The sequence below is a fragment of the Oncorhynchus gorbuscha genome, linkage group LG14, assembly GCF_021184085.1.
Source record: "Oncorhynchus gorbuscha isolate QuinsamMale2020 ecotype Even-year linkage group LG14, OgorEven_v1.0, whole genome shotgun sequence".
NCBI classification, from domain to species: Eukaryota; Metazoa; Chordata; class Actinopteri; order Salmoniformes; family Salmonidae; genus Oncorhynchus; species Oncorhynchus gorbuscha.
In genome coordinates, this window is record NC_060186.1 from 29,824,863 (window position 1) to 29,851,846 (window position 26,984).

The 26,984-nt window shown below is 43.2% G+C and overlaps 1 protein-coding gene across 4 annotated transcripts in view; it reads right to left on the reverse strand.

The window, feature by feature from the left end:
* Nucleotides 1-26,984, reverse strand: part of cblb (Cbl proto-oncogene B, E3 ubiquitin protein ligase) — a 175,281-nt gene that overhangs the window by 72,339 nt on the left and 75,958 nt on the right. For all 4 annotated transcript variants that reach the window (XR_006831710.1, XM_046297737.1, XM_046297736.1 and 1 more), the window contains 4 exons: nt 22,097-22,253; nt 20,815-20,936; nt 10,504-10,641; nt 2,273-2,360 (listed from right to left, as the gene is read on the reverse strand). Coding sequence is in view for 3 of the 4 variants with exons in the window: in XM_046297737.1 (XP_046153693.1) it covers nt 2,273-2,360; nt 10,504-10,641; nt 20,815-20,936; nt 22,097-22,253 (505 nt within the window). In the remaining variant the exon portion in view is untranslated. The remainder of the gene's footprint in view (nt 1-2,272; nt 2,361-10,503; nt 10,642-20,814; nt 20,937-22,096; nt 22,254-26,984) is intronic.

Consider the following 26,984-nt stretch of genomic DNA (forward strand, 5'->3'; position numbering starts at 1 on the left):
TTCCTCCTCGAGTGCGCCAGGAGGCGCTCGGTGAGTGGGGGGGTACTGTCATGTTTTGTCTTAGATTGTCTTGTCATTATGCTTTCCCTTCTGTTCGTTTCCCCCTGCTGGTCTTATTAGGTTCGTTCCCTTTTTCTATCTCTCTCTCTTCCTCTCCCTCTCTCTCCTCTCTCTATCGTTCCGTTCCTGCTCCCAGCTGTTCCTATTCCCCTAATCATCATTTAGTCTTCCCACACCTGTTCCTTATCTTTTCCCCTGATTAGAGTCCCTATTTCTTCCCTTGTTTTCCGTTCCTGCCCTGTCGGATCCTTGTCTATTGTTCACCGTGCTGTGTCTATGTATTGCCCTGTCGTGTCGTGTTTCCCTCAGATGCTGCGTGGTGAGCAGGTGTCTGAGTCTGCTACGTTCAAGTGCCTTCCCGAGGCAACCTGCAGTTCTTGATCAAGTCTCCAGTCTGTTCTCGTCATTACGAGTAGTATTATGCCTTTTGTTTGTAAAGTAACTTTACTGGATTAAAAACTCTGTTTTCGCCAAGTCGCTTTTGGGTCCTCATTCACCTGCATAACAGTGACTACACTGCTTGGAGTAACCCTGGATTGTAAACTGGCATAGTCAAAACATATTGATACAACAGTAGCTAAGCTGAGGGGAACGGCACCTCAGTACCTCCAGGCTCTGATCAGGCCCTACACCCAAAGAAGGGCACTACGTTCATCCACCTCTGGCCTGCTCACCTCCCTACCACTGAGGAAGTACAGTTCTCGCTCAGCCCAGTCAAAACTGTTCGCTGCTCTGGCTCCCCAATGGTGGAACAAACTCCCTCACGACGCCAGGACAGCGGAGTCAACTCTATCAACAAGGCAGGTCCTACAGGCCCTAGTTTTGTCGCACCTGGACTCGTGTGGTCAAGTACCATAAAGAGGGACTTGGGAAAATTGCAGTTGGCTCAGAACAGGGCAGCACGGCTGGTCCTTAAAAGTACACGGAGAGCTAACATTAATGGCATGCATGTCAATCTCTCATGGCTCAAAGTGGAAGAGAGATTGACTTCCTCGTTACTTGTTTTTGTAAGAGGTGTTGAGAAGCAGAAGGTATGGAGCTGTCTGTTTAAAATACTAGCACACAGCTCGGACACCAATGCATACCCCACAATCCATGCCACCAGAGGTCTCTTCACAGTCCCCAAGTCCAGAACAGACTATGGGAGGCGCATAGTACTACATGGAACTCTATTCCACATCAGGTACCTGATTATGGAATTTCTGTTGTTTTTAATTTGGCGCCCTGAAATTTCACTGGCTGTTGGCGAGAGGTTTTAAGAATAATTAAAAATAATTAATGACTGGAGCGTGTCTGCAGCAACATGACCAAAAAACTAAAGACCTGTCCAGACTATTTCCTCTGATGGAAGATTGAAATTGTATGAATTTACTTATCAAAATAAGGTTTTTAATGAAAATGTGTCATTCATTGTTGTTTTAATATGTTGGTAAATTTTTAATAAAAGCAATAAGGCACTTGAGTCAGTGCTGCATCATGAATACAGTCAAAGGTAAATACAGTCCATCTTGTGCCTTAAATACAGTTGAAATTGTATGAATTTACTTATCAAAATAAGGTTTTTAATGAAAATGTGTCATTCATTGTTGTTTTAATATGTTGGTAAAATTTTTATAAAAGCAATAAGGTACAAGATGGAGTGCTGCATCATGAATACAGTCAAAGGTAAATACAGTCACAACACCATTTACCTGTGACTGTATTCCTGATACATCACTCCATCTTGTGCCTTATTGCTTAAATAGCCCGTTCCAACGCTATAACCAAATTCATAGGAACAAGATCACAATTGCATTCTATTTATGTCCCCCAGTCATTTTGTGCGATTATCCCTTCTAACGAGTCCTGTGTGACCTGTGAAAGTTTTAGAGGAAAACAGATCACAACACATGTTCCTGAGAGTGTTAGCTTTCAGTGATGGGTTCATAATAGCTAATAGCCCAAACCAACGCCAGAGCCAAATTCATAGAAAGAAAACTAATTCAACATGTCACACTGGCTTTAGAAAACAATTGTTGCAGAATCAAAACAGCCTGTCCGGCGGCTGGGTGGGACACAAATGCAAATTGCAAAAATGCAATATTCTCTCTCTCTCTCTCTCTCTCTCTCTCTCTCTCTCTCTCTCTCTCTCTCTCTCTCTCTCTCTCTCTCTCTCTCTCTCTCTCTCTCTCTCTCACACACACACACACAACCCACACACACACACACTGACCTGTGTGACTTTAATGTGATCATGGATGGTGGGTTCACACAAGCCTTTAAGGTCAGGGTTGTAGCTGCGTCCGTCAGGAAACAAGTAGCTGGGGACAGAAGAGAGAGAGCTTAGATATCCCAGCATTCCTTGCAGACTGCTGACAAAAACTAAGAACGATACAGAGATGTCACAGAAGGCACAACAAGCCAAATTTAACATCTATTATCAAACATCTTCATAACACAGTCATAAAAATGACATTGCATGGCATCTCAAATTAGGACCACTTTAAGAGACTCGGCATTATCCTTTTACACAGAATACTTTTTGGGCGAAATATTTTTGTTTCATGGAGCATGGCACATGAATGCATTTGTGACCTTTATTTAACTAGGCAAGTCAGTTAAGAACAAATTCTACAATGTCGGCCTACACCAGCCAAACCCGGGCGACACTGGGCCAATTGTGCGCCGCCCTATGGGACTCGCAATCACGTCTGGTTGTGATACAGCCCGGATTCAAACCAGGGTGTCTGTAGTGATACCTCTAGCACTGAGATGCAGTGCCTTAGACCACTTCACCACTCGGGAGCCCAAGGTAGTTTATTTCTTCAATTTGTATTTTACCGCAATACATTTCTTAAGACAGCACTATGAAGAGTGAAGTCATGAAGTGCTCTCTCCAAATCGAGTCCCCATGATCTGACTGCTTTGTCCACCGACACACACAGGCAGTGAGCCTAATGTTCTTTCATGCATAATTGTATCCTAGGAATCCTCCATTAGAATATTTGCAGAAGTGGGCCACCTTTGCTCGCCTCCCAAAGGCGCTCTGAACCGAAACCACTCAAGTGTGGCGAAAGAGATCAAACTACATTTACAGAGGTAATCATCCCTCTTCGCCTGAGCAGTCAAGACAGAGAGGAAATAAGACTGTGTAAATGGCTACATCCCAATTCCCCACCTTTCTCCCAAAATGTGCACTTGCATTGCAGGCCCCAATTCCCTCCCTACCCCGTCAATGATTGCAGATTTGTAGTAGAAGCAAAATAATAAGGTTTAGTTTATGTCACAATGTATAACACTGGCAGATAAAACCTGAATTGCAGTCCAAACATACAGTACCAGTCAAAAGTTTGGATGCTCCTACTCATTCAAGGGTTTTTCTTTCATTTTTACTATTTTCTACATTGTAGAATAATGAAGACATCAATACTATGAAATAACACATATGGAATCTTGGAGTAATCAAAAAAGTGTTAAACCAACCAAATGTATTTTAGATTTTAGATTCTTCAAAGTAGCCACCATGCTTTTCCAACACTCATGAAGGAGTTCCCACATATGCTGAGCACTTGTGGCTGCTTTTCCTTCACTCTGCGGTAAAACTCATCCCAAACCATCTCAATTGGGTTGAGGTCGGGTGATTGTGGAGGCCAGGTCATCTGATGCAGCACTACATCACTCTCCTTCTTGGTCAAATAGCCCTTACACAGCCTGGAGGTGTGTTGAGTCATTGTCCTGTTGAAAAACAAATTATAGTCCCACGAAGTGCAAACCAGATGGGATGGCGTATCGCTTAAAAATGCTGTGGTAGCCATGCTGGTTAAGTGTGCCTTGAATTCTAAATAAATCACTGACTGTCACCAGCAAAGCACCCACACCCCATCACACCTCCAACTCCATGCTTTACGGTGGGAACCACACATGCGGAGATCATCCATTCACCATTTCTTCACCAAATAGATGGTCTGCCAGTACAAGCCCCACCTGGACTGGACACAGCTAGACAAACTTATCTTTTTGAGAAGATCAGGGAGTTTTGCGATGAAGAGGCTATGGACATCACATGCCCTGCACCAAAATCAAGGGCAGGACAGAAACTGGTTCTCCGAATATAGATTCTCTTGTTGATGTGTGGTTCTGACGGACCAGTCATCAGCACTATCTGCAGTGCCTCTATTCAAATGACTCTCTCTTAACATGCACACCATACGTTGCTGCTACTATTTTTTATTTTTTATCCTGCTGCTCAGCCACTTTTCCCCTGATTGTATGGATATAACTACCTCATCTTTCACTGATATTGTTATTGATATTGTTCTTGTACTGTGTATTATTTTAACACTATCTATTTCTGATATTGCTAATATGCAAGTAACCATTTGGCTGTACCATTTACACCTTCTGTAGAGATCCATCCACTTAGCAAGACTTAGCAAAATATTGATATATAAAATGAATATTGATATGTGTGGTCGTAACATGATTTTGTTACATACCACAACAATATCATTTGACCATATTGTTGGGTTCCGAGAAGAGAAAATATACTTATTCATGTCACTGATGGAGTGCTAAGGTTGAGGGTCTACACCAGAAGTTAAGGATTATAGGAGGAAGGTATATAGTGTGTGCAACTAAGTGTCACGCCCTGGCCATAGAGAGGCTATGTATTCTCTATTTTGGTTAGGCCAGGGTGTGACTAGGGTGGGCGTTCTATGTTCTTTTTTCTATGTTTTTGTATTTCTGTGTTTTTGGCAGGGTATGGTTCTCAATCACGGACAGCTGTCTGTCGTTGCAGCCTGTTTTCCCACTATGGGTTGTGGGTAGTTGTTTTCTGTGTCTGTGTTTTCACCATACAGAACTGTTTTGATTTTCGTTGTTTCAAGTTTGTTATTTTGTGTTCAGTTGTAATAAATGTAACATGGACACATACCACGCTGCATTTTGGTCCGATCTATCCTACTCCTCATCAGACGAAGAAGTTTGTTACGCTAAGCTTGGAATGTGTTGAGTGCAAGGAAGAGATTACATGTGGCAGGCATTGATAAGGGGAGACGGGTGGAGATCTTAGAAACTAACAATGTCACTGAGGGAGAGAGGGAGATGTATAATGTTTACATTATCTCAGGATATGTTATTGCTGGCCATCAGGGATACTCTGGGAGGAGAAGAGACACAGTCTGGTATCAATAAACATGAAAGCCTTGAGTTGGGGAGGAGTGAGCACTTTGGGGTAGAGGTCAGGTTAGATGAAGTGAGGAAGAATAGATATCAATCACTAACGTTCTGTCTAGCAACAGAGATGCATTGGCTGTTCAGTTGTGGAGGAAGAGACTCAGCTTAGGAGAAAGGATTAAATATCAGTGCTTGTGTGAAATGTCGGTTTGTCTGAATCCAGCTGTATCAACCCTTTGGGAAGAATTAAACTTGGTTAAGCTTTTAGGTGTGCGTGAGTTATTTACTCTGAAAATTAGAACTTAACAGTATCAAGTGTCCACCACATAAATATATGGCGCATCCACATAAAAATATGGTGCATGCATCTGTTTATGTACTGTTTCATGTGTACCTCACTCAGGTTACAACTCAGGTTGCATGGCCTTAACCTCTCTGAGGTAGGCGGGACGCTTGCGTCCCACATGGCCAATAGCCAGGGAAAATGCAAATACATTTATATAAAAATCAAACTTTCATTAAATTACACATGCAAGATAGCAAATTAAAGCTACACTCGTTGTGAATCCAGTCATCATGTCAGATTTCAAAAAGGCTTTTCGGTGAAAGCATAAGATGCTATTATCTGATGATAGCACAACAAACAATGAGAGAGTAGCGTATTTCAACTCTGCAGGCGCGACACAAAAAGCAGAAATAAAATATATATCATGTCTTACCTTTGATGAGCTTCTTTTGTTGGCACTCCTAGATGTCGCATAAACATCACAAATGGTCCTTTTGTTCGATTGATTCCGTCGATATCTATCCAAAATGTCCATTTATTTGGCACATTTGATCCAGAAAAACACTGCTTCCAACTTACGCAACGTCATTACAAAATATCTCAAAAGTTACCTGTAAACTTCAAAAAATTTCAAACTACTTTTGTAATACAACTGTAGGTATTTCTAAACGTATATAATCGATCAAATTGAAAACGGAATGATCTGTGTTCAATACAGCAGCAAAACAAACTGACGCTACTATTCTGGTTACGCACCTCTATCAAAGGGTACACATGAAGTGACATTCGTTTACTTAGGGGTGCACTCACTTTTGTTGCCAGAGGTTTAGGCATTAATGGCTGTGTGTTGAGTTATTTTGAGGGGACAGCAAATGTACACTGTTAGACCATGGTGCTTGCCTACGGAGCTGTGAGGGGAACGGCACCTCAGTACCTCCAGGCTCTGATCAGGCCCTACACCCAAATAAGGGCACTGCGTTCATCCACCTCTGGCCTGCTCGCCTCCCTACCACTGAGGAAGTACAGTTCCCGCTCAGCTCAGTCAAAACTGTTCGCTGCTCTGGCTCCCCAATGGTGGAACAAACTCCCTCACGACGCCAGGACAGCGGAGTCAATCACCACCTTCCGGAGACACCTGAAACCCCACCTCTTTAAGGAATACCTAGGATAGGATAAAGTAATCCTTCTCACCCCCCTTAAAATACTTAGATGCACTATTGTAAAGTGGTTGTTCCACTGGATGTCATAAGGTGAATGCACCAATTTGTAAGTCGCTCTGGATAAGAGCGTCTGCTAAATGACTTAAATGTAATGTAAATGTTATACAAGCTGTACACTCACTACTTTACATTGTAGCAAAGTGTCATTTCTTCAGTGTTCTCACAAGAAAAGATATACTCAAATATTTACAAAGATGTGAGGGGTGTACTCACTTTTGTGATATACTGGATATACAGGTAATAGTCTTATACTCAGCTGGCCCCTCCCTGGATTTTGTGTTAAATGCTCTACAACAAAACTTTCTTAGTGTCCAACAAGCTTTCTCTCCCCTTAACCTTGTTCTGAACACCTCCAAAACGGGCGGCGACTTTGGACTAGTAACTAAAAGGTTGCTCGATCAAATCCCTGAGCTGACAAGTGCACAGTACTAAACAGAGCCGTGGCTACATGGAACTCTAATCCACATCAAGTAACTCACGCAAGCAATAAAATCTAATTTAAAAAACAGATACAAATAGACACTATGGAACAGCGAGGACTGTGAAGAGTCACACACACATAACATACAGTGCATTTGGAAAGTATTCAGACCCCTTCACTTTTTCCACATTTTGTTACGATACAGCCTTATTCTAAAATTGATCAAATGTTTTTTTTTCACATCAAACTACACACAATACACAATAATCACAAAAACTGAAATATCACATATACATAAGTATTCTGACCCTTTACTCAGTACTTTGTTGAAGCACCTTTGGCAGCGAATACTGCCTCAAGTCTCGTTGGGTATGATGCAAAAAGCTTGGCACACCTGTATTTGGGGAGTTTATCCCATTCTTCTCTGTAGATCCTCTCAAGCTCTGTCAGGTTGGATGGGGAGCGTCACTGCACAACTATTTTCAGGTCTCACCAGAGATGTTCGATCGGGTTCAAGTCCGGGCTCTGGCTGGGCCACTCAAGGACATTCAGACTTGTCTCGAAGTCACTCCTGCGTTGTCTTGGCTGTGTGCTTAGGGTTGTTGTCTTGTTGAAAGGTGAACCTTCGCCTCAGTCTGAGGTCCTGAGCGCTCTGGAGCAGGTTTTTATCAAGGATCTCATTACTTCTCCATTCATCTTTCAATTGATTCTGACAAGTCTCCCAGTCCCTGCTGCTGAAAAACATCCCAACAGCATGATGCTGCCACCACCATGCTTCAACATAGGGATGGTATTGGCCTGGTGATGTGCTGAGCCTGGTTTTCTCGAGATGTGACGCTCGGCATTGAGGCCAAAGAGTTTAATCTTGGTTTCATCAGACCAGAGAATCTTGTTTCTCATGGTCTGAGAGTAATTTGCCTTTTACTGAAGAGTGGCTTCCGGCTGGTCACTCTACCATAATGGCCTGATTGGGCACTGTACACACATGTACACCTGGATTGTGTGTTTAAGTAGAGTAGTAATCTGAGGGCACATACTTAATGTATTGTGAAATCTGTTGTAAAAATGTATTTTAATGTAAAAAAGATGTAATATAATGAGAGGGATGAGGCAAAAGGTATGGCAAATAAGGCTGGCAGCCCAACTGATTGGCAAACATACTGCAAATTAAGAAATCATGTGACTAAGCAAATCAAAATAAACTATACTATGAAACAAAGATACAGTTGAAGTCGGAAGTTTACATACACTTAAGTTGGAGTCATTAAAACTCATTTTTCAACCCCTCCACAAATGTATTGTTAACAAACTATAGTTTTGGCAAGTCGGATATTATTGTTTACAGACAGATTGTTTAAACTATTATTTACAGACAGATTATTTCACTTATAATTCACTGTATCACAATTCCAGTGGGTCAGAAGTCTACATACACTAACGTCTTTAAACAGCTTGGAAAATTCCCGAAAATGATGTCATGGCTTTAGAAGCTTCTGATAGGCTAATTGACATCATTTGAGTCATTTGGAGGTGTACCTGTGCATGTATTTCAAGGCCTAACCTTCAAACTCAGTGCCTCCTTGCTTGACATCATGGGAAAATCCCAAAAGAATCAGCCAAGACAGCAGAAAAAAAATTGTAGACCTCCACAAGTCTGGTTCATCCTTGGGAGCAATTTCCAAATGCCTGAAGGTACCACGTTCATCTGTACAAACAATAATACGCAAGTATAAACAGCATGGGACCACACAGCCATCATACCGCTCAGGAGGGAGACGCGTTCTGTCTCCTATAGATGAACATACTTTGGTACGAAAAGTGCAAATCAATCCCAGAACAACAGCAGGGGACCTTGTGAAGATGCTGGAGGAAACAGGTACAAGTATCTATATCCACAGTAAAACGAGTCCTATATCGACATAACCTGAAAGGCCGCTCAGCAAGGAAGAAGCCACTGCTCCAAAACATCCATAAAAAGCCAGACTATGGTTTGCACATGGGGACAAAGATCATACTTTTTGGAGAAATGTCCTCTGGTCTGATGAAACAAAAATAGAACTGTTTGGCCATAATGACCATCGTTATGTTTGGAGGAAAAAGGGGGAGGCTTGCAAGCCGAAGAACACCATCCCAACCATGAAGCCCTGGGTGGCAGCATCATGTTTTGGGGGTGCTTTGCTGCAAGAGGGACTGGTGTACTTCACAAAATAGATGGTAGCATGAGGAAGGAAAATTGGGTGGATATATTGAAGCAACATCTCACAACATCAGTCAGGAAGTTAAAGCTTGGTTGCAAATTGGTCATCCAAATGGACAATGACCCCAAGCATACTCCCAAAGTTGTGGCAAAATGGATTAAGGACAACAAAGTCAAGGTATTGGAGTGGCCATCACAAAGCCCTGACCTTAATCCTATCGAAAATGTGACGGCAGAACTGAAAAAGTCTGTGCGAGCAAAGAGGCCTGCAAACCTGACTCAGTTACACCAGCTCTGTCAGGATGAATGGGCCAAAATTCACCCAACTTATTGTGGGAAGCCTGTGGAAGGCTACCCGAACGTTTGACTCAAGTTAAACAATTTAAAGGCAATGCTACCAAATACTAATTGAGTGTATGTAAACTTCTGACCCACTGGGAAAAGCTGAAATAAATCATTCTCTCTACTATTATTCTGACATTTCACATTCTTAAAATAAAGTGGTGATCCTAACTGACCTAAGACAGGGAATTTTCACTAGGATTAAATGTCAGGAATTGTAAAAATAAAAATAAAAATAAAAAAAACTGAGTTTAAATGTATTTGGCTAAGGTGCATGTAAACTTCCAACTTCAACTGTATTACTGCCACAATTTTTACTGGACCCCAGCAGCTAATGGGGATCCATAATAAATACAAATACAAAAATATATTTGAAAATACAAAAATACACAGAAAATAAGTATTTAAAATAAAATTCTTAAATATGCATGTCTTTAAATTAGGTCTGTCAAACGATAAAAACATTTAATTGACTTAATCACAGGATTTGATGTGATAAATCATAAATAATCGCAAAATCAAAATTTGCTCAAATTGAGCCGTAATTTAAGATTTTTTATACAAGAATACTCACGTCTTGATTTTGTCCAAAGTAACGGTTATCAAAATCAGGTAAATTGATGAAGCAGTCTTTCTTTAAACTCAATGAAAACTTGTTTTGACATCACATTGTTGTTTTTAGCTGTATAGATTATGTATTTGGATGTTTTCAGTATATTTTGAATGCTTCAGCTAGATTTATTTGATTAGAATTTAGATGGAATGCAACTTGTGCTACAGAAAAATGCAATGTGAAGAACTTAATTCCCAAGTTTTTACGTACAAGCCTTCCCTGCATCCGTCGATGAGGGCCAGGAAGAGGGGCTTGTTGTGGGGGATGGTCTGCAGGATGTTCCCGTTGTTGGTGACGTAGCCAATGGCCCACTGGCCCAGTCGTGTGCAGCTTTGTCTGAAGATGTAGCTAGAATGAGAGATGGGAAACAGGGAGGTCAGACAAATCAAACATGAAAACAGTAATATTGTCACTGTCAGATAGAAACCTTGTATCTCCAAAAAGGCCATTTTTAAAGAACTGAGACATTATTTCAACAAAAAGTTCATAATTTGACCACATTCTGGGTCAGATATTCACACGTCACTAAAACATTGCTGTTTTCAACAACAAAAAAATCTATGTTAAATTGGAATGACACATTTTGAGCACATTCTACGTGGTGATATGTGATTTTATTATCATTGATTAGAACGGGCAGCGTCTGAACCTGTGAATGCATTGCCACATTTGCATTAATTCTCCATTAATTGACAAGCATCAAAGATCATTTTATATGTGTATTTATATTTTATGAGTGTAGATTCACACTCTGTCTGAATTAAACCCAGCGTGTCTGCTTACTTTACCCTGCTCTTTCGCTCGTTCTCCCAATGGACTACAGCATACCGGTGGAACACATAGCCTAATTCGTCTCTCCTTGGCACAGGATTAATTAAATCTATCGACTGATCTGTTAGTGTGTGCACAAACTTAATAAAACAGCTTTGAATTCTGTAATGAACGTATTGTAATATTTGTAAAATTGTATATCTGCCTTAATTTTGCCGGACCCCAGGAAGAGCAGCAGCTAATGGGGATCCATAATAAATACAAATGAGTGGATTCGGCTACTTCAGCCACACCCGTTGCTGGCAGGGGTAAAATATAGAGCACACAGCCATGCAATCTCCATAGACAAACATCTGCAGTAGAATGGCCTTACTGAAGAGCTCAGTGACTTTCAATGTGGCACTGTCATAAGATGCCGCCTTTCCAACATGTCAGTTCAACTGTAAGTGCTGTTATCGTGAGGTGGAAACATCAAGGAGAAACAACGGCTCAACCGCGAAGTGGTAGGACACACAAGCTCACAGAACATAGCGCATAAAAATGGTCTGTTCTCTGTTGTAAAACTAACTACCGAGTTCCAAACTGCCTCTGGAAGAAATGTCAGTACAATAACTGTTCTTAGGGAGCTTCATGAAACGAGTTTCCTTGGCCGAGCAGCCGCACAAAAGCCTAAGATCACCATGAGCAATGTCAAGCATTGGCTGGAGTGGTGTAAAGCTCGCCACCTTTGCAGTGGAGCAGTGGAAACGTGTTCTCTGGTCGCAGGCCACCATCCCTGTGGAACGCTTTAGACACCTTGTAGAGTCCAGTCCCTGGCCAATGGAGGCTGTTCTGAGGTCAACAACGGAGTGCAACTCAATATTAGGAAGGTGTTTCTAATGTGTAATACCTTCAGTGTACAGTATATACATAGTTTTTGTTAAAATTGCTTAAGCTCAGTAAATTTGGGAATTATGGATGGACAGCAATATTAAAACATTGTCTCTGGAACAATCAACACCTCCTGGAAAGCCATTCTGGTGTGTCTTTGGCATTACAATTTGGGTAATAGAACCGTTGAAAAATAAAACTCTATCCAAGGGGTTAGATTTTCAGAAGACTGAGGTGGGTTTTCCTGTAACTTTTTTACCTTCCTAGTAAAGCAATACAAAACCATCAAGCATCCCAGAAAAGTGCTAAAAATAGCCCATGTTAACATATGTATCTGAAGAAAGTTCATGAATCAATCATTTCCTAGTAACAGATGACATTCATAGTCTCTCATATAATCTCTGAAACTCACTTAGATAACACCTTTGATGATAGAGTGGTAGCAATACATGGTTATAAGACCGAAAAGACAGAAGGTGGAGGTGTGGCCATTCATATTCAGAACCACTTTCCTGTAAAGCTTAGAGAGGATCTTGTGTTAAATACTGTTGAAGTAATATGGCTACAGATTCATCTGCCCCACCTAAATCTCATTCTGGTGGGAAACTGTCACACCCTGAACTGTTTCACCTGTCTTTGTGCTTGTCTCCACCCCCTTCCAGATGTCGCCGTCTTCCCCATGTATTTATACCTGTGCCAAATTCAAATTAAATTACTAAAAATATTTCATTTTCATGAAATTACAAGTGCAATATAGCAAAACACATCTTAGCTCGTTGTTAATCCACCTGGCGTGTCAGATCTCAAAAAAGCTTTACGGCGAAAGCAAACCAAGGACATCTCTCTCAGCAGACAAAACATTAGAAACAGCTAGCAGCAAAGTAGATTGGTCACGAAAGTCAGAAAAGCAATTAAATGAATCGCTTACCTTTGATGATCTTCGGATGTTTGCAATCACGAGACTCCCAGTTACACAATAAATGTTCCTTTTGTTCGATAAAGATTATTTTCATATCCAAAAACCTCCATTTGGTTGGCGCATTTTGTTTAGTAATCCACAGGCTCGAGCGGTCACGACGGGGCAGATGAAATTCCAAATAGTATCCGTAAAGTCCGTAGAAACATGTCAAACGTTTTTTTATAATCAAACCTCTGGTTGTTTTTAAAATAAATAATTGATCATATTTCAACCGGACCGTAGCTTTTTCAATAGGAGAGAGAGCTGTTGGCGCATGTAAAACTCTGGGGACACCCAGCCGTCCACTGACGCAATGTGATCATTCTCGCTAATTTTTCAGAATAAAAGGCTGAAACTATGTCTAAAGAGTGTTCACACCATGTGGAAGCCATAGGGAAAGGAATCTGGTTGATATCCCTTTAAATGGAGGGAAGGCATGCAATGGAACAGGGAGGTTTGAAAATAAGAGGCACTTCCAAGTTGGATTTTCCTCAGGCTTTCAACACAGTTAGTGAACACCATGAGTACCTGGTCATGCGGTTTGGACTCACCAGTGCTCCCGCAGTGTTCCAGGCTCTGGTCAACAATGTGCTCCGTGACGTGTTGAATGGATCAAGATTGCGTTGAAAGAGCGGGTGCACTGGCTGGAAGGGGCGAAATATAAATTTTTGGCGTGGACTGATCATAAGTATTTAGAATATCTCCGCATCGCCATGCACCTTAATTCTAGGCAGGTCCGTTGGGCCCTGTTATTCACCAGGTTCAACTTCACCATCACCTACCACCCAGGGTCTAAGAATGTCAGGGGGGGAGCCCTGGCTAACCGAATGTTTGTCCCTGATTCGGCCCGATCTCAGGTCCTGGAATGGGCTCATTCCTCCAAGCTTACCTGCCATCCCAGCTCCCGTCGGACCCTGGCCTTCCTCGGACAATGCTTCTGGTGGCCCACTATTGTTCCTGACGTCTCAGCCTTTGTTGCCGCATGCACAGTGTGTGCTCAGAATAAGACTCCGCGGCAAGCTCCGGCTAGACTCCTTCAATCCCTCCCTGTTCCTCATCGCCCCTGGTTTTATGTATCCCTGGATTTTGTCACTGGGCTTCCATAGTCTGATGGCAACACATTTACATTTACATTTACATTTAAGTCATTTAGCAGACGCTCTTATCCAGAGCGACTTACAAATTGGTGCATTCACCTTATGACATCCAGTGGGACAGTCACTTAACAATAGTGCATCTAAAACTTAGGGGGGGGGGTGGGGTGAGAGGGATTACTTAACCTATCCTAGGTATTCCTTAAAGAGGTGGGGTTTCAGGTGTCTCCGGAAGGTGGTGATTGACTCCGCTGTCCTGGCGTCGTGAGGGAGTTTGTTCCACCATTGGGGGGCCAGGGCAGCGAACAGTTTTGACTGGGCTGAGCGGGAGCTGTACTTCCTCAGTGGTAGATAGGTTATGTAAAGCCACCCATTTCATCCCTCTCCCCAAGTTACCTTCAGCTAAGGAGACGGACCAACTCATGGTGCAGCACGTCTTCAGAATCCATGGACTCCCTGTCGACATTGTCTCTGATCGTGGTCCTCAACCCCTCTCCAGGTATCACTCATCTTCCCCATTATCCCCAGTGTATTTATACTTGTGTCCTCAGTCTGTTGCCAGTTTGTCTTGTCTTGTCAAGCCTACCAGCATGTTTTTCTGTGCTCCTGTTTTTCCTAGTCTCTGTTTTCTAGCCCTCCCGGGTTCTGACCTGTTCTGCCTGCCCTGACCTCGAGCCTGCCTGCCCCCCTGTACCTTTCGGAATCTGACCTAGTTAATGAACTTCTGCCTGTCCTTGCCCTGTCTATTGCCTGCCCCTTGTATTGCAATAAATATCAGAGACTCAAATCATCTGCCTCCCACGAATGCATCTGGGTCTCGCCCTGTGTCGTTATAGGAAGCTGCTACAGACCACCAAGGACTAACAGTCAGTATCTGGATTACATTTTTGAAAATATATGTGAAATCAAGAGAGAAGTATATTTTCCTGGGTGATTTAAATATTGACAGGCTTTTATTAGGGCATCAATCCACTCAAGACAAAGCTTCAAACTGTAACTAGTGCAACCTGGTTCTGGTTATCAGTCAACCTACCTGGGTAGTTACAAACAGCACAGGAAGGAAATCATCAACATGTATTGATCACATTTTTACTAATGCTGAAGAAATTTGCTTTAAAGCTGTATCAAAATCCATTGGATGTAGTGATCACAATATAGTAGCCATATCTAGGAAAACCAATACAAGAAGTTCTGTAGTGATTCCTGATGTAAAGAATATTTGTTGGTCCGTGGTGCGTAATGTGGACCAACCAGACGCTTCACTTTACACATTTATGACATTGCTTATCCCAGTTACTAATAAGCATGCACCCATTAACTTCTTATGGCTTGGGGGCAGTATTTTGACATCTGGATGAGAAGCGTGCCCAAAGTAAACTGCTTGTTACTCAGGTCCAGAAGTTAGGGTATGCATATAATTGGTAGATTTGGATAGAAAAAAAACTCTAAAGGTACCGAAACTGTTAAAATAATGTCTGTGAGTATAACAGAACTGATATGGCAGGCGACAACCTGAGGAAAATCGATCCAGGAAGTGGGATTTTTTTGATGTGGCAATTTTCAATTGAATGCCTATAGAGTATCTAATGGGTTAGGACCCAGATTGCAGTTCCTATGGCTTCCACACGATGTCAACAGTCTTTAGACATTGTTTCAGGCTTGTTTTCTGTAAAATTAAGAATGAGACCTTTCTGTCAGTGGACTGTAGAATCATGCAGTGCTGGTTTGTGTGCATGACAGAGTGCACGCCCTTCGTTGTTTTACCTTTCTATTGAATACGCTATTGTCCAGTTGAAATATTATCGATTATTTAGACAACAACCTGAGGATTAATTATAAACATCGTTTGACATGTTTCAACGAACTTTGCCGGTACTATTAGGATGTATTCGTCTGCATGCTTTGTTTTTGGGATATAAAGAGGGACTTTATCAAACAAAATGAACATTTATTGTGTAGCGGGGACTCTTGGGACTGCAACTGTAACAGAATAACTTTACGTCCGTCCCCTCGCCCATACCCGGGCGCGAACCAGGGACCCTCTGCACACATCGACAACAGTCACCCTCGAAGCATCGTTACCCATCGCTCCACAAGAGCAAGGGGAACTACTACTTCAAGGTCTCAGAGCAAGTGACGTAACCGATTGAAACGCTATTTAGCGCGCACCGCTAACTAAGCTAGCCGTTTCACATCCGTTACACAACCATATGAAGACCTTCAAAGCAAAGTGATTAATTTTATTTGATCGCTATTTCTGACTTTTGTAATTTCTTTACTTGGTTGTAAAATGTTTGTATGCTTTTGTAAGCGGGCGCTGTCCTCAGATAATCGCAAGAAAGCTAAGGTAACTGAGCTAAACGACTACCGCCCAGTAGCACTCACTTCCGTCATCATGAAGTGCTTTGAGAGACTAGTCAAGAACCATATCACCTCCACCCTACCTGACACCTTAGACCCACTCCAATTTGCTTACCGCCCAAATAGTTCCACAGACGATGCAATCTCAACCACACTGCACACTGCCCTAACCCATCTGGACAAGAGGAATACTACCTATGTGAGAATGCTGTTCATCGACTACAGCTTGGCATTTAACACCATAGTGCCCTCCAAGCTCGTCATCAAGCTCGAGACCCTGGACCTCAACCCCGTCCTGTGCAACTGGGTACTGGACTTCCTGATGGGCCGCCCCCAGGTGGTGAGGGTAGGCAACAACATCTCCACCCTGCTGATCCTCAACACTGGGGCCCCACAAGGGTGCGTTCTGAGCCCTCTCCTGTACTCCCTGTTCACCCACGACTGCGTGGCCACGCACGACTCCAACTCAATCATCAAGTTTGCGGACGACACAACAGTGGTAGGCTTGATTACCAACAACGACGAGACGGCCTACAGGGAGGAGGTGAGGGCCCTCGGAGTGTGGTGTCAGGAAAATAACCTCACACTCAACGTCAACAAAACTAAGGAGATGATTGTGGACTTCAGGAAACAGCAGAGGGAACACCCCCCTATCCACATCAATGGAACAGTAGGATAGTAAGGGTAGTAAGTTTTAAGTTGCTCGGCGTACACATCACAGACAAACTGAATTGGTCCACCCACACAGACAGCATCGTGAAGAAGATGCAGCAGCGCCTCTTCAACCTCAGGAGGCTGAAGAAATTTGGCTTGTCACCAAAAGCACTCACAAACTTCTACAGATTCACAATCGAGAGCATCCTGTCAGGCTGTATCACCGCCTGGTACGGCAACTGCTCCACCCACAACCGTAAGGCTCTCCAGAGGGTAGTGAGGACTGCACAACGCATCACCGGGGGCAAACTACCTGCCCTCCAGGACACCTACACCACCCGATGTCACAGAAAGGCCATAAAGATCATCAAGGACAACAACCACCCGAGCCACTGCCTGTTCACCCCGCTATCATCCAGAAGGCGAGGTCAGTACAGGTGCATCAAAGCTGGGACAGAGAGACTGAAAAACAGCTTCTATCTCAAGGCCATCAGACTGTTAAACAGCCACCACTAACATTGAGTGGCTGCTGCCAACACACTGACTCAACTCCAGCCACTTTAATAATGGTACCTAATATAATGTTTACATACCCTACATTATACATCTCATATGTATACGTATATACTGTACTCTATATTATCTACTGCATCTTTATGTAATACATGTATCACTAGCCACTATAACTATGCCACTTTGTTTACATACTCATCTCATATGTATATACTGCACTCAATACCATCTACTGTATCTTGCCTATGCCGCTCTGTACCATCACTCATTCATATATCAAAATGTACATATTCTTTATCCCCTTACATTTGCGTCTATAAGGTAGTAGTTTTGGAATTGTTAGCTAGATTACTTGTTGGTTATTACTGCATTGTCAGAACTAGAAGCACAAGCATTTCACTACACTCACATTAACATCTGCTAACCATGTGTATGTGACAAATAAAATTTGATTTGATTTGATTTGGTATGCTTTCACCGTAAATCCTTTTGAAATCTGACAAAGCGGCTGGATTAACAAGAAGTTCATCTTTAAGCCGATGTATAACTGTCACGTTGTGACCTTAGTTCTTTTGTGATGTCTTTGTTTTAGTATGGTCAGGGCGTGAGTTGGGTGGGATGTCTATGTTCCTTTTTCTATGATTTGGTATTTCTGTGTTTGGCCTGGTATGGTTCTCAATCAGAGGCAGCTGTCATCGTTGTCCCTGATTGAAAACCATACTTAGTACTTAGGCAGCCTGTTTTCACCTTTGAGTTGTGGGTGATTATACTTTCTGTTTAGTGTGTTCTTTGCACCTGACAGAGCTGTTTCGGTTGTGCTTTTTGTTTCTTTGTTTGATCTTGTTCAGTTTAAATAAATAATATGAACAAGTACCACGCTGCGCTTTGGTCCTCACCTTCTTCCACCGACAGCCGTGACAATAACACATGTATTTTTTATGAATGTTTATTATGACTATTTCTGTATTTTGAATTTGGCGCTCTGCAATTTCACCGGATGTTGTCGAGGTGGGTCGCTAGCGGAATGCCTGCGCCAGAAAGGTTAAGAAAATGACTGTAAAAACTGTAAAATCCCTGAAGATTGATGTGGAATTGACTGCACAACTGATGGGCAAACGTACGGAAAATTGAGAAATCATGTGACAAAACTAAATAAAAAGAACTACACTATGAAACAAAGATAAATTACATAAACAATGATAGTAAAAACTTTAGAAGAACTTAAATAACATTTTGGGCAAAAAAGCAAACTCAGCTCCATCATTCATTGAGATGGCTCATTCATCACAAAACCCACTGATATTGGCAGCTACTTTAATTATTTTTAATTTGCATGATTAGCCAATTTAGGCATGACATGCCAGCAAAAAGCTCTGCCTATATCTGACCAATTTATGAAAGACGAGCATTGTAATTTAGAATTCCGTAAAGTGAGTGTGGAAGAGGTGAAAAAACGATTGTTGTCTATCAACAATGACAAGCCACCGGGGTCTTACAAATTGGATGGAAAATTACTGAGGATAATAGCGGATGATATTGCCACTCCTACTAGAATGTGTGTGCCATCATGCCTGGAAGGAATCAAAAGTCATTCCGCTACCTAAGAATAGTAAAGCCCCCTTTACTGGCTCAAATAGCCAACCTATCATCCTGTTACCAACCCTTGGTAAACTTTGGGAATAAATTGTGTTTAACCAGATACAATGCTGTTTTACATATGCTAAATATGTGTACGTGACCAATACAATTTGATTTGATTTGATTTGAGCTGCCCATCCCTGCCCTAGAGTCTAAGCCACTAGATGGTGATATATAGGCTAACATATGGAATTGTTTTAACTAGACAGAAGATGGTCATACCATGGACCATTTAGCTATTTACATTTTAAGACCCCTGTAGGTATGAAAAAATGATTTAAAAAATGATTTGATGAAACATTGAAACTGACCTTACTGATATTAGCCCATAGAAACACATTTATACATGGCAAAACAGATTAAATTCCCTGCCCACTTGGTTAAGCCACAGAAAAGGACAGCAACCTTACAGCTAGCCATGATTGGCTGAGATAATGAGTGGACTGGAAATGCCGAGAGATGAGTTTAGATTGGTCTGACATGTAGCATGCTTCTGTCTATTTGAGCTGGTCAGTATGTGTAGGTAATCCTGTCTAACACTGCTTTAAAAAATATGTATTGCATAGTAGAACTGCATAAGTGTTGCTCTCCACTTTCTGGAGGACCGAGTTTTGTAATTAGTGGAATTAGATTATGATAGCTAAGGTGATGGAGAAAACCCTTGTCTCCGGATTACATCTTCAAACTAAGAGCAAACACAGCATCTGTGACAGAGAGGGAAAATCGTCCATCCATGTATATGGGTAAGAGAGTCTAGCTAGCTACATTTTCAGATATTACACGTTTCTAATTTGGTCAGAAAGTCATTTCCAATTCAAGTTAAAGTGTACTGTTAGCTGGCTAGCTAATGTTAGCTGGCTCGCTCGCGAGCTAACGTTACGTGTATGATCTGTGCAGTAATGTTGTTCATATCTCAGAGCCATTTGCTTTGTTATTTATAGCATAATGTTAGTTAGCTAACATTGAACCTAGTTGGGACAATGACCCAACACACTTCCAATGTGTGAAATTGCTATTTGACAAAGAAGGAAAGTGATGGAGTGCTGCATCAGATGACCTGGCCTCCACAATCACCCGACCTCAACCCAATTGAGATGGTTTGGGATGAGTTGGACCGCACAGCAAAGGAAAAGCAGTCAACATGTGCTCATCATATGTGGGAACTCAGCTTTTCAAGTCTGTTGGAAAAGCTGATTTAGAGAATGCCAAGAGTGTGCAAAGCTGTCGTCAAGGCAAAGGGTGGCTACTTTGAAGAATCTCAAATCTAAAATATATTTGTTTAACACTTTTTTGGTTACTACATGATTCCATATGTGTTCTTTCAAAATGTTGATATCTTTACTATTATTCTACAATGTTGAAAATAGTAAAAATAAACAAAACCCCTTAAGTAGGTGTGTCGAAACTTCCAAGCTTTACAAAAATAAAATGTTTCCATGTCACACCTGCCCATTGATGGCCAAAAATTCAAGCAGGAGTAGTCTGTCTGAGAGTAAATCAAGAGGCCCGAAGAATCAATCACGGATAAACAGATTTAAAAGAGCGTAAACCTGTTTCCAATAAGAGCCCTACTTACCCTCACCACATGTCCCTAAGAACACACACGCAAGCACACATGTTTACACACGCACACCAACACACCTTCCTGTGGCATGTACATACCTGCCGGGTTTGTTGGTGTATTTCTGTAGCCGTGCCTTAACCTCGTCATAGGTCAAGAAAGCCATGTAACCAGGGTGAGTCACAGCCAGGAAGTTCCAGTTTCTCAGGATGGAGCCCCATGGCTGATAGGGAAGAGAGAATAAGGAGAGGAGTCACACACACACACACACACCCAGATACTTCCATTTGGATCAACAATGAAACATTGTGCATGCAAGGACTCCTAAATCTTGGAGGTCACAGATGGGCCACTCAAATAACAAAATAACTTATCAAATAAGACAACTTAAGTGATGAGGAAGCATCAGATTCCATTCTGTCTTCCATTCTTATAGTGTACTAAACCAGGATCACTTGGACAGAGTATGCATCTACTTCAAGGGCACTATTTGTTGGAGCCGGGAGAAAGCCAAATTATTAATAATAGATCATGAAGGACAACAACCACCCGAGCCACTACCTGTTCACCCCGCTATCATCCAGAAGGTGAGGTAAGTACACGTGCATAAAAGCTGGGCCCGAGAGACTGAAAAACAGCTTCTATCTCAAAGCCATCAGACTGTTAAATAGCCATCACTAGCACCTTAGAGGCTGCTGCCCTGTATACATAGACTTAAAATCACTGGCCACTTTAATAATTGGAACACTAGTCCCTTTAATAATGTTTACATATTTTACACTACTCATCTCATATGTATATATTTCATTCTATTCTATCTTAGTCTATGCCGCTCTGACATTGCTCGTCCAAATATTTATATATTCCTAACTCCATTCCTTTACTCGAAATGTGTGTGTATTGTGTGTATTGTTGTGAGATTTTTAGATATTACTTGTTAGATATTTTTAGACTGCTGGAGCTAGACACACAAGCATTTCACTACACCCGCAATAACATCTGCTAAACATGTGTTTGTGACCAGTAACATTTGATTTGATGATTTGAGGCTGTGTCATCAACTGTCCATAACCGAGAGTCCCAAAGGGCGGCATGCAATTGGCCCTACATTGTTTCTCTGAACGCACCCGGCTTGTCGCTTTGATCTATATACATTATTGTCTTGCTTTATGAAATGGGGTGGGGGAGGCGAGTGTGGAGTGAACCCTCGTTTCAGTTTTCATCTTTCTCAAATGGCTATGACAGTCTATTTATGTTATTTGGGTAACCCGAGGAGGAGGAAAGGGGGAGGATCATTCCGAATTCTACTAAAAGAGAAAGAACGTGGGGGGGGGGGGGGGATGTATTAAAAAAGCATGAGAAAATTAACAAAGTGAAATTTACCTGAAACAGCCTGGTGAAGATGTCGAACTCAAAGACAGATATGTAGTCGTTGCAGGTGAGGTCGATGGTGGACTTAAGGGCCATGGCCTCCAGGCTAGAGCTGATGTGATGCACTTCGTGAAGGCACTGTCGGAACACTTTCCAAGGCACGATGGTCCTGGAGGGCACAACCAGACCACAAACCAAAAGTCAGTGGAGCTAAACAACAGTCTAAGGTCACCAAAATAAACCGAGCGGTAGCTCATAATAAGAAACAGGGTTTTCTAGTTTTTACTGATAGCAATGACCTTCTGTGGAATATCACAATAAAGACAGAGCTTTTCATGCTATGTGCAGTGTCTTCAGAAAGTATTCATCCTACTTGACTTATTCCACATCTTGTTATGTTACACCCTGAATTCAAAATGGATTAAATATATTACATTTTCTCACCCATCTACACACAATACCCCATAATGACAAAGTGCAAACATGTTTTTAGACATTTTTGAAAATGTATTGAAAATGAAATACAGAAATATGTCTTGGAGTCAATACTTTGTATAAGCACCTTTGGCAGCGATTACAGCTGAGTCTTTCTCTTGAGGTTTTCACACCTGGATTGTATAACATTTGCAATTTATTAATTAAAAAATGATTCAAGCTCTGTCAAATTGGTTGTTGATCATTGCTAGACAACCATGCTCAAGTCTTGCCCTAGATTTTCTAATAGATCTAAGTCAAAACTGTAACTCGGCCACGTTCACTGTTTTCTTGGTAAGCAATTCCAGTGTAGATCTGACCATGTGTTTTAGGTTATTGTCCTGCTGAAAGGTGAATTCATCTCCCAGTGTCTGGTGTAATGTCATGCCCTGACCGTAGATTGCTTTGTATGTTTCTATTTTTAGTTTGGTCAGGGTGTGATGTGGGTGGGTATTCTATGTTGTAGGTCTAGGTTTTCCTTTTCTATGTGTTTGGCCTGGTATGGTTCTCAATCAGAGGCAGCTGTCTATCGTTGTCTCTGATTAAGTGCCATACTTAGGTAGCCTGTTTTCCCATTTTGAGTTGTGGTTGATTATTTTCCGTTTCAGTGTTTTCACCATACGGGGACTGTTTCGTATTTCCTTTATAATTTTGGTCGTTTGTATTCAGTGTTCAGTTTATTAAAGGCATCATGAACACGTACCACGCTGCGCTTTGGTCTACTCCTTCTTCCACCAACGAGAATCGTTACATGTAAAGCAGACTGAACCAGGTTTTCCTCTAGGATTTTGCCTGTGCTTAGCTCCATTCCGTTCCTTTTTTATCCTGAAAAACTTCCCAGTCCTTAATGATTACAAGCATACCCATAACACGATGCAGCCCCCACTATGCTTAAAGTATGGAGAGTGGTTCTCAGTAATTTGTTGAATTGGATTTGCAACAAACATAACACTTTGCATTCAGAACAAAAAGTCAATTGCTTTGCCACATTTTTTGTAGTATTACTTTAGTGCCTTGTTGCAAACAGGATGCATGTTTTGGAATATTTGTAATCTGTACAGGCTTCCTTCTTTTCACTTTGTCATTTAGGTTGGTATTGTGGAGTAACTCCAATGTTGTTGATCCATCCTCAGTTTTACACTGCACAACCTTCAATGTTATGTCATAATTACGTAAAATTCTGGCAAATTAGTTCGCAACGAGACAGACAGCCCAAAATGTTGCATATAGCCTGACTCTGCGTGCAATGAATGCAAGAGAAGTGACACAATTTCCCTAGTTTAATATTGCATTTACATTTACATTTAAGTCATTTAGCAGACGCTCTTATCCAGAGCGACTTACAAATTGGTGCATTCACCTTATGACATCCAGTGGAACAACCACTTTACAATAGTGCATCTAAATATTTTAAGGGGGGGGGGGGTGAGAAGGATTACTTTATCCTATCCTAGGTATTCCTTAAAGAGGTGGGGTTTCAGGTGTCTCCGGAAGGTGGTGATTGACTCCGCTGTCCTGGCGTCGTGAGGGAGTTTGTTCCACCATTGGGGAGCCAGAGCAGCGAACAGTTTTGACTGAGCTGAGCGGGAACTGTACTTCCTCAGTGGTAGGGAGGCGAGCAGGCCAGAGGTGGATGAACGCAGTGCCCTTATTTGGGTGTAGGGCCTGATCAGAGCCTGGAGGTACTGAGGTGCCGTTCCCCTCACAGCTCCGTAGGCAAGCACCATGGTCTTGTAGCGGATGCGAGCTTCAACTGGAAGCCAGTGGAGAGAGCGGAGGAGCGGGGTGACGTGAGAGAACTTGGGAAGGTTGAACACTAGACGGGCTGCGGCGTTCTGGATGAGTTGTAGGGGTTTAATGGCACAGGCAGGGAGCCCAGCCAACAGCGAGTTGCAGTAATCCAGACGGGAGATGACAACTGCCTGGATTAGGACCTGCGCCGCTTCCTGTGTGAGGCAGGGTCGTACTCTGCGGATGTTGTAGAGCATGAACCTACAGGAACGGGCCACCGCCTTGATGTTAGTTGAGAACGACAGTTTGTTGTCCAGGATCACGCCAAGGTTCTTAGCGCTCTGGGAGGAGGACACAATGGAGTTGTCAACCGTGATGGCGAGATCATGGAACGGGCAGTCCTTCCCCGGGAGGAAGAGCAGCTCCGTCTTGCCGAAGTTCAGCTTGAGGTGGTGATCCGTCATCCACACTGATATGTCTGCCAGACATGCAGAGATGCGATTCGCCACCTGGTCATCAGAAGGGGGAAAGGAGAAGATTAATTGTGTGTCGTCTGCATAGCAATGATAGGAGAGACCATGTGAGGTTATGACAGAGCCAAGTGACTTGGTGTATAGCGAGAATAGGAGAGGGCCTAGAACAGAGCCCTGGGGGACACCAGTGGTGAGAGCGCGTGGTGAGGAGACAGATTCTCGCCACGCCACCTGGTAGGAGCGACCTGTCAGGTAGGACGCAATCCAAGCGTGGGCCGCGCCGGAGATGCCCAACTCGGAGAGGGTGGAGAGGAGGATCTGATGGTTCACAGTATCGAAGGCAGCCGATAGGTCTAGAAGGATGAGAGCAGAGGAGAGAGAGTTAGCTTTAGCGGTGCGGAGCGCCTCCGTGATACAGAGAAGAGCAGTCTCAGTTGAATGACTAGTCTTGAAACCTGACTGATTTGGATCAAGAAGGTCATTCTGAGAGAGATAGCGGGAGAGCTGACCAAGGACGGCACGTTCAAGAGTTTTGGAGAGAAAAGAAAGAAGGGATACTGGTCTGTAGTTGTTGACATCGGAGGGATCGAGTGTAGGTTTTTTCAGAAGGGGTGCAACTCTTGCTCTCTTGAAGACGGAAGGGACGTAGCCAGCGGTCAGGGATAAGTTGATGAGCGAGGTGAGGTAAGGGAGAAGGTCTCCGGAAATGGTCTGGAGAAGAGAGGAGGGGATAGGGTCGAGCGGGCAGGTTGTTGGGCGGCCGGCCGTCACAAGACGCGAGATTTCATCTGGAGAGAGAGGGGAGAAAGAGGTCAGAGCACAGGGTAGGGCAGTGTGAGCAGAACCAGCGGTGTTGTTTGACTTAGCAAACGAGGATCGGATGTCGTCGATCTTCTTTTCAAAATGGTTGACGAAGTCATCTGCAGAGAGGGAGGAGGGGGGAGGGGGAGGAGGATTCAGGAGGGAGGAGAATGTGGCAAAGAGCTTCCTAGGGTTAGAGGCAGATGCTTGGAATTTAGAGTGGTAGAAAGTGGCTTTAGCAGCAGAGACAGAGGAGGAAAATGTAGAGAGGAGGGAGTGAAAGGATGCCAGGTCCGCAGGGAGGCGAGTTTTCCTCCATTTCCGCTCGGCCTTCCGGAGCCCTGTTCTGTGAGCTCGCATTGAGTCGTCAAGCCACGGAGCGGGAGGGGAGGACCGAGCCGGCCTGGAAGATAGGGGACATAGAGAGTCAAAGGATGCAGAAAGGGAGGAGAGGAGGGTTGAGGAGGCAGAATCAGGAGATAGGTTGGAGAAGGTTTGAGCAGAGGGAAGAGATGATAGGATGGAAGAGGAGAGAGTAGCGGGGGAGAGAGAGCGAAGGTTGGGACGGCGCGATACCATCCGAGTAGGGGCAGTGTGGGAAGTGTTGGATGAGAGCGAGAGGGAAAAGGATACAAGGTAGTGGTCGGAGACTTGGAGGGGAGTTGCAATGAGGTTAGTGGAAGAACAGCATCTAGTAAAGATGAGGTCGAGCGTATTGCCTGCCTTGTGAGTAGGGGGAAGGTGAGAGGGTGAGGTCAAAAGAGGAGAGGAGTGGAAAGAAGGAGGCAGAGAGGAATGAGTCAAAGGTAGACGTGGGGAGGTTAAAGTCGCCCAGAACTGTGAGAGGTGAGCCGTCCTCAGGAAAGGAGCTTATCAAGGCATCAAGCTCATTGATGAACTCTCCGAGGGGACCTGGAGGGCGATAAATGATAAGGATGTTAAGCTTGAAAGGGCTGGTAACTGTGACAGCATGAAATTCAAAGGAGGCGATAGACAGATGGGTAAGGGGAGAAAGAGAGAATGACCACATGGGAGAGATAAGGATCCCTATGCCACCACCCCGCTGACCAGAAGCTCTCGGGGTGTGCGAGAACACGTGGGCGGACGAAGAGAGAGCAGTAGGAGTAGCAGTGTTATCTGTGGTGATCCATGTTTCTGTCAGTGCCAAGAAGTCGAGGGACTGGAGGGAGGCATAGGCTGAGATGAACTCTGCCTTGTTGGCTGCAGATCGGCAGTTCCAGAGGCTACCGGAGACCTGGAACTCCACGTGGGTCGTGCGCGCTGGGACCACCAGATTAGGGTGGCAGCGGCCACGCGGTGTGGAGCGTTTGTATGGTCTGTGCAGAGAGGAGAGAACAGGGATAGACAGACACATAGTTGACAGGCTACAGAAGAGGCTACGCTAATGCAAGGAGATTGGA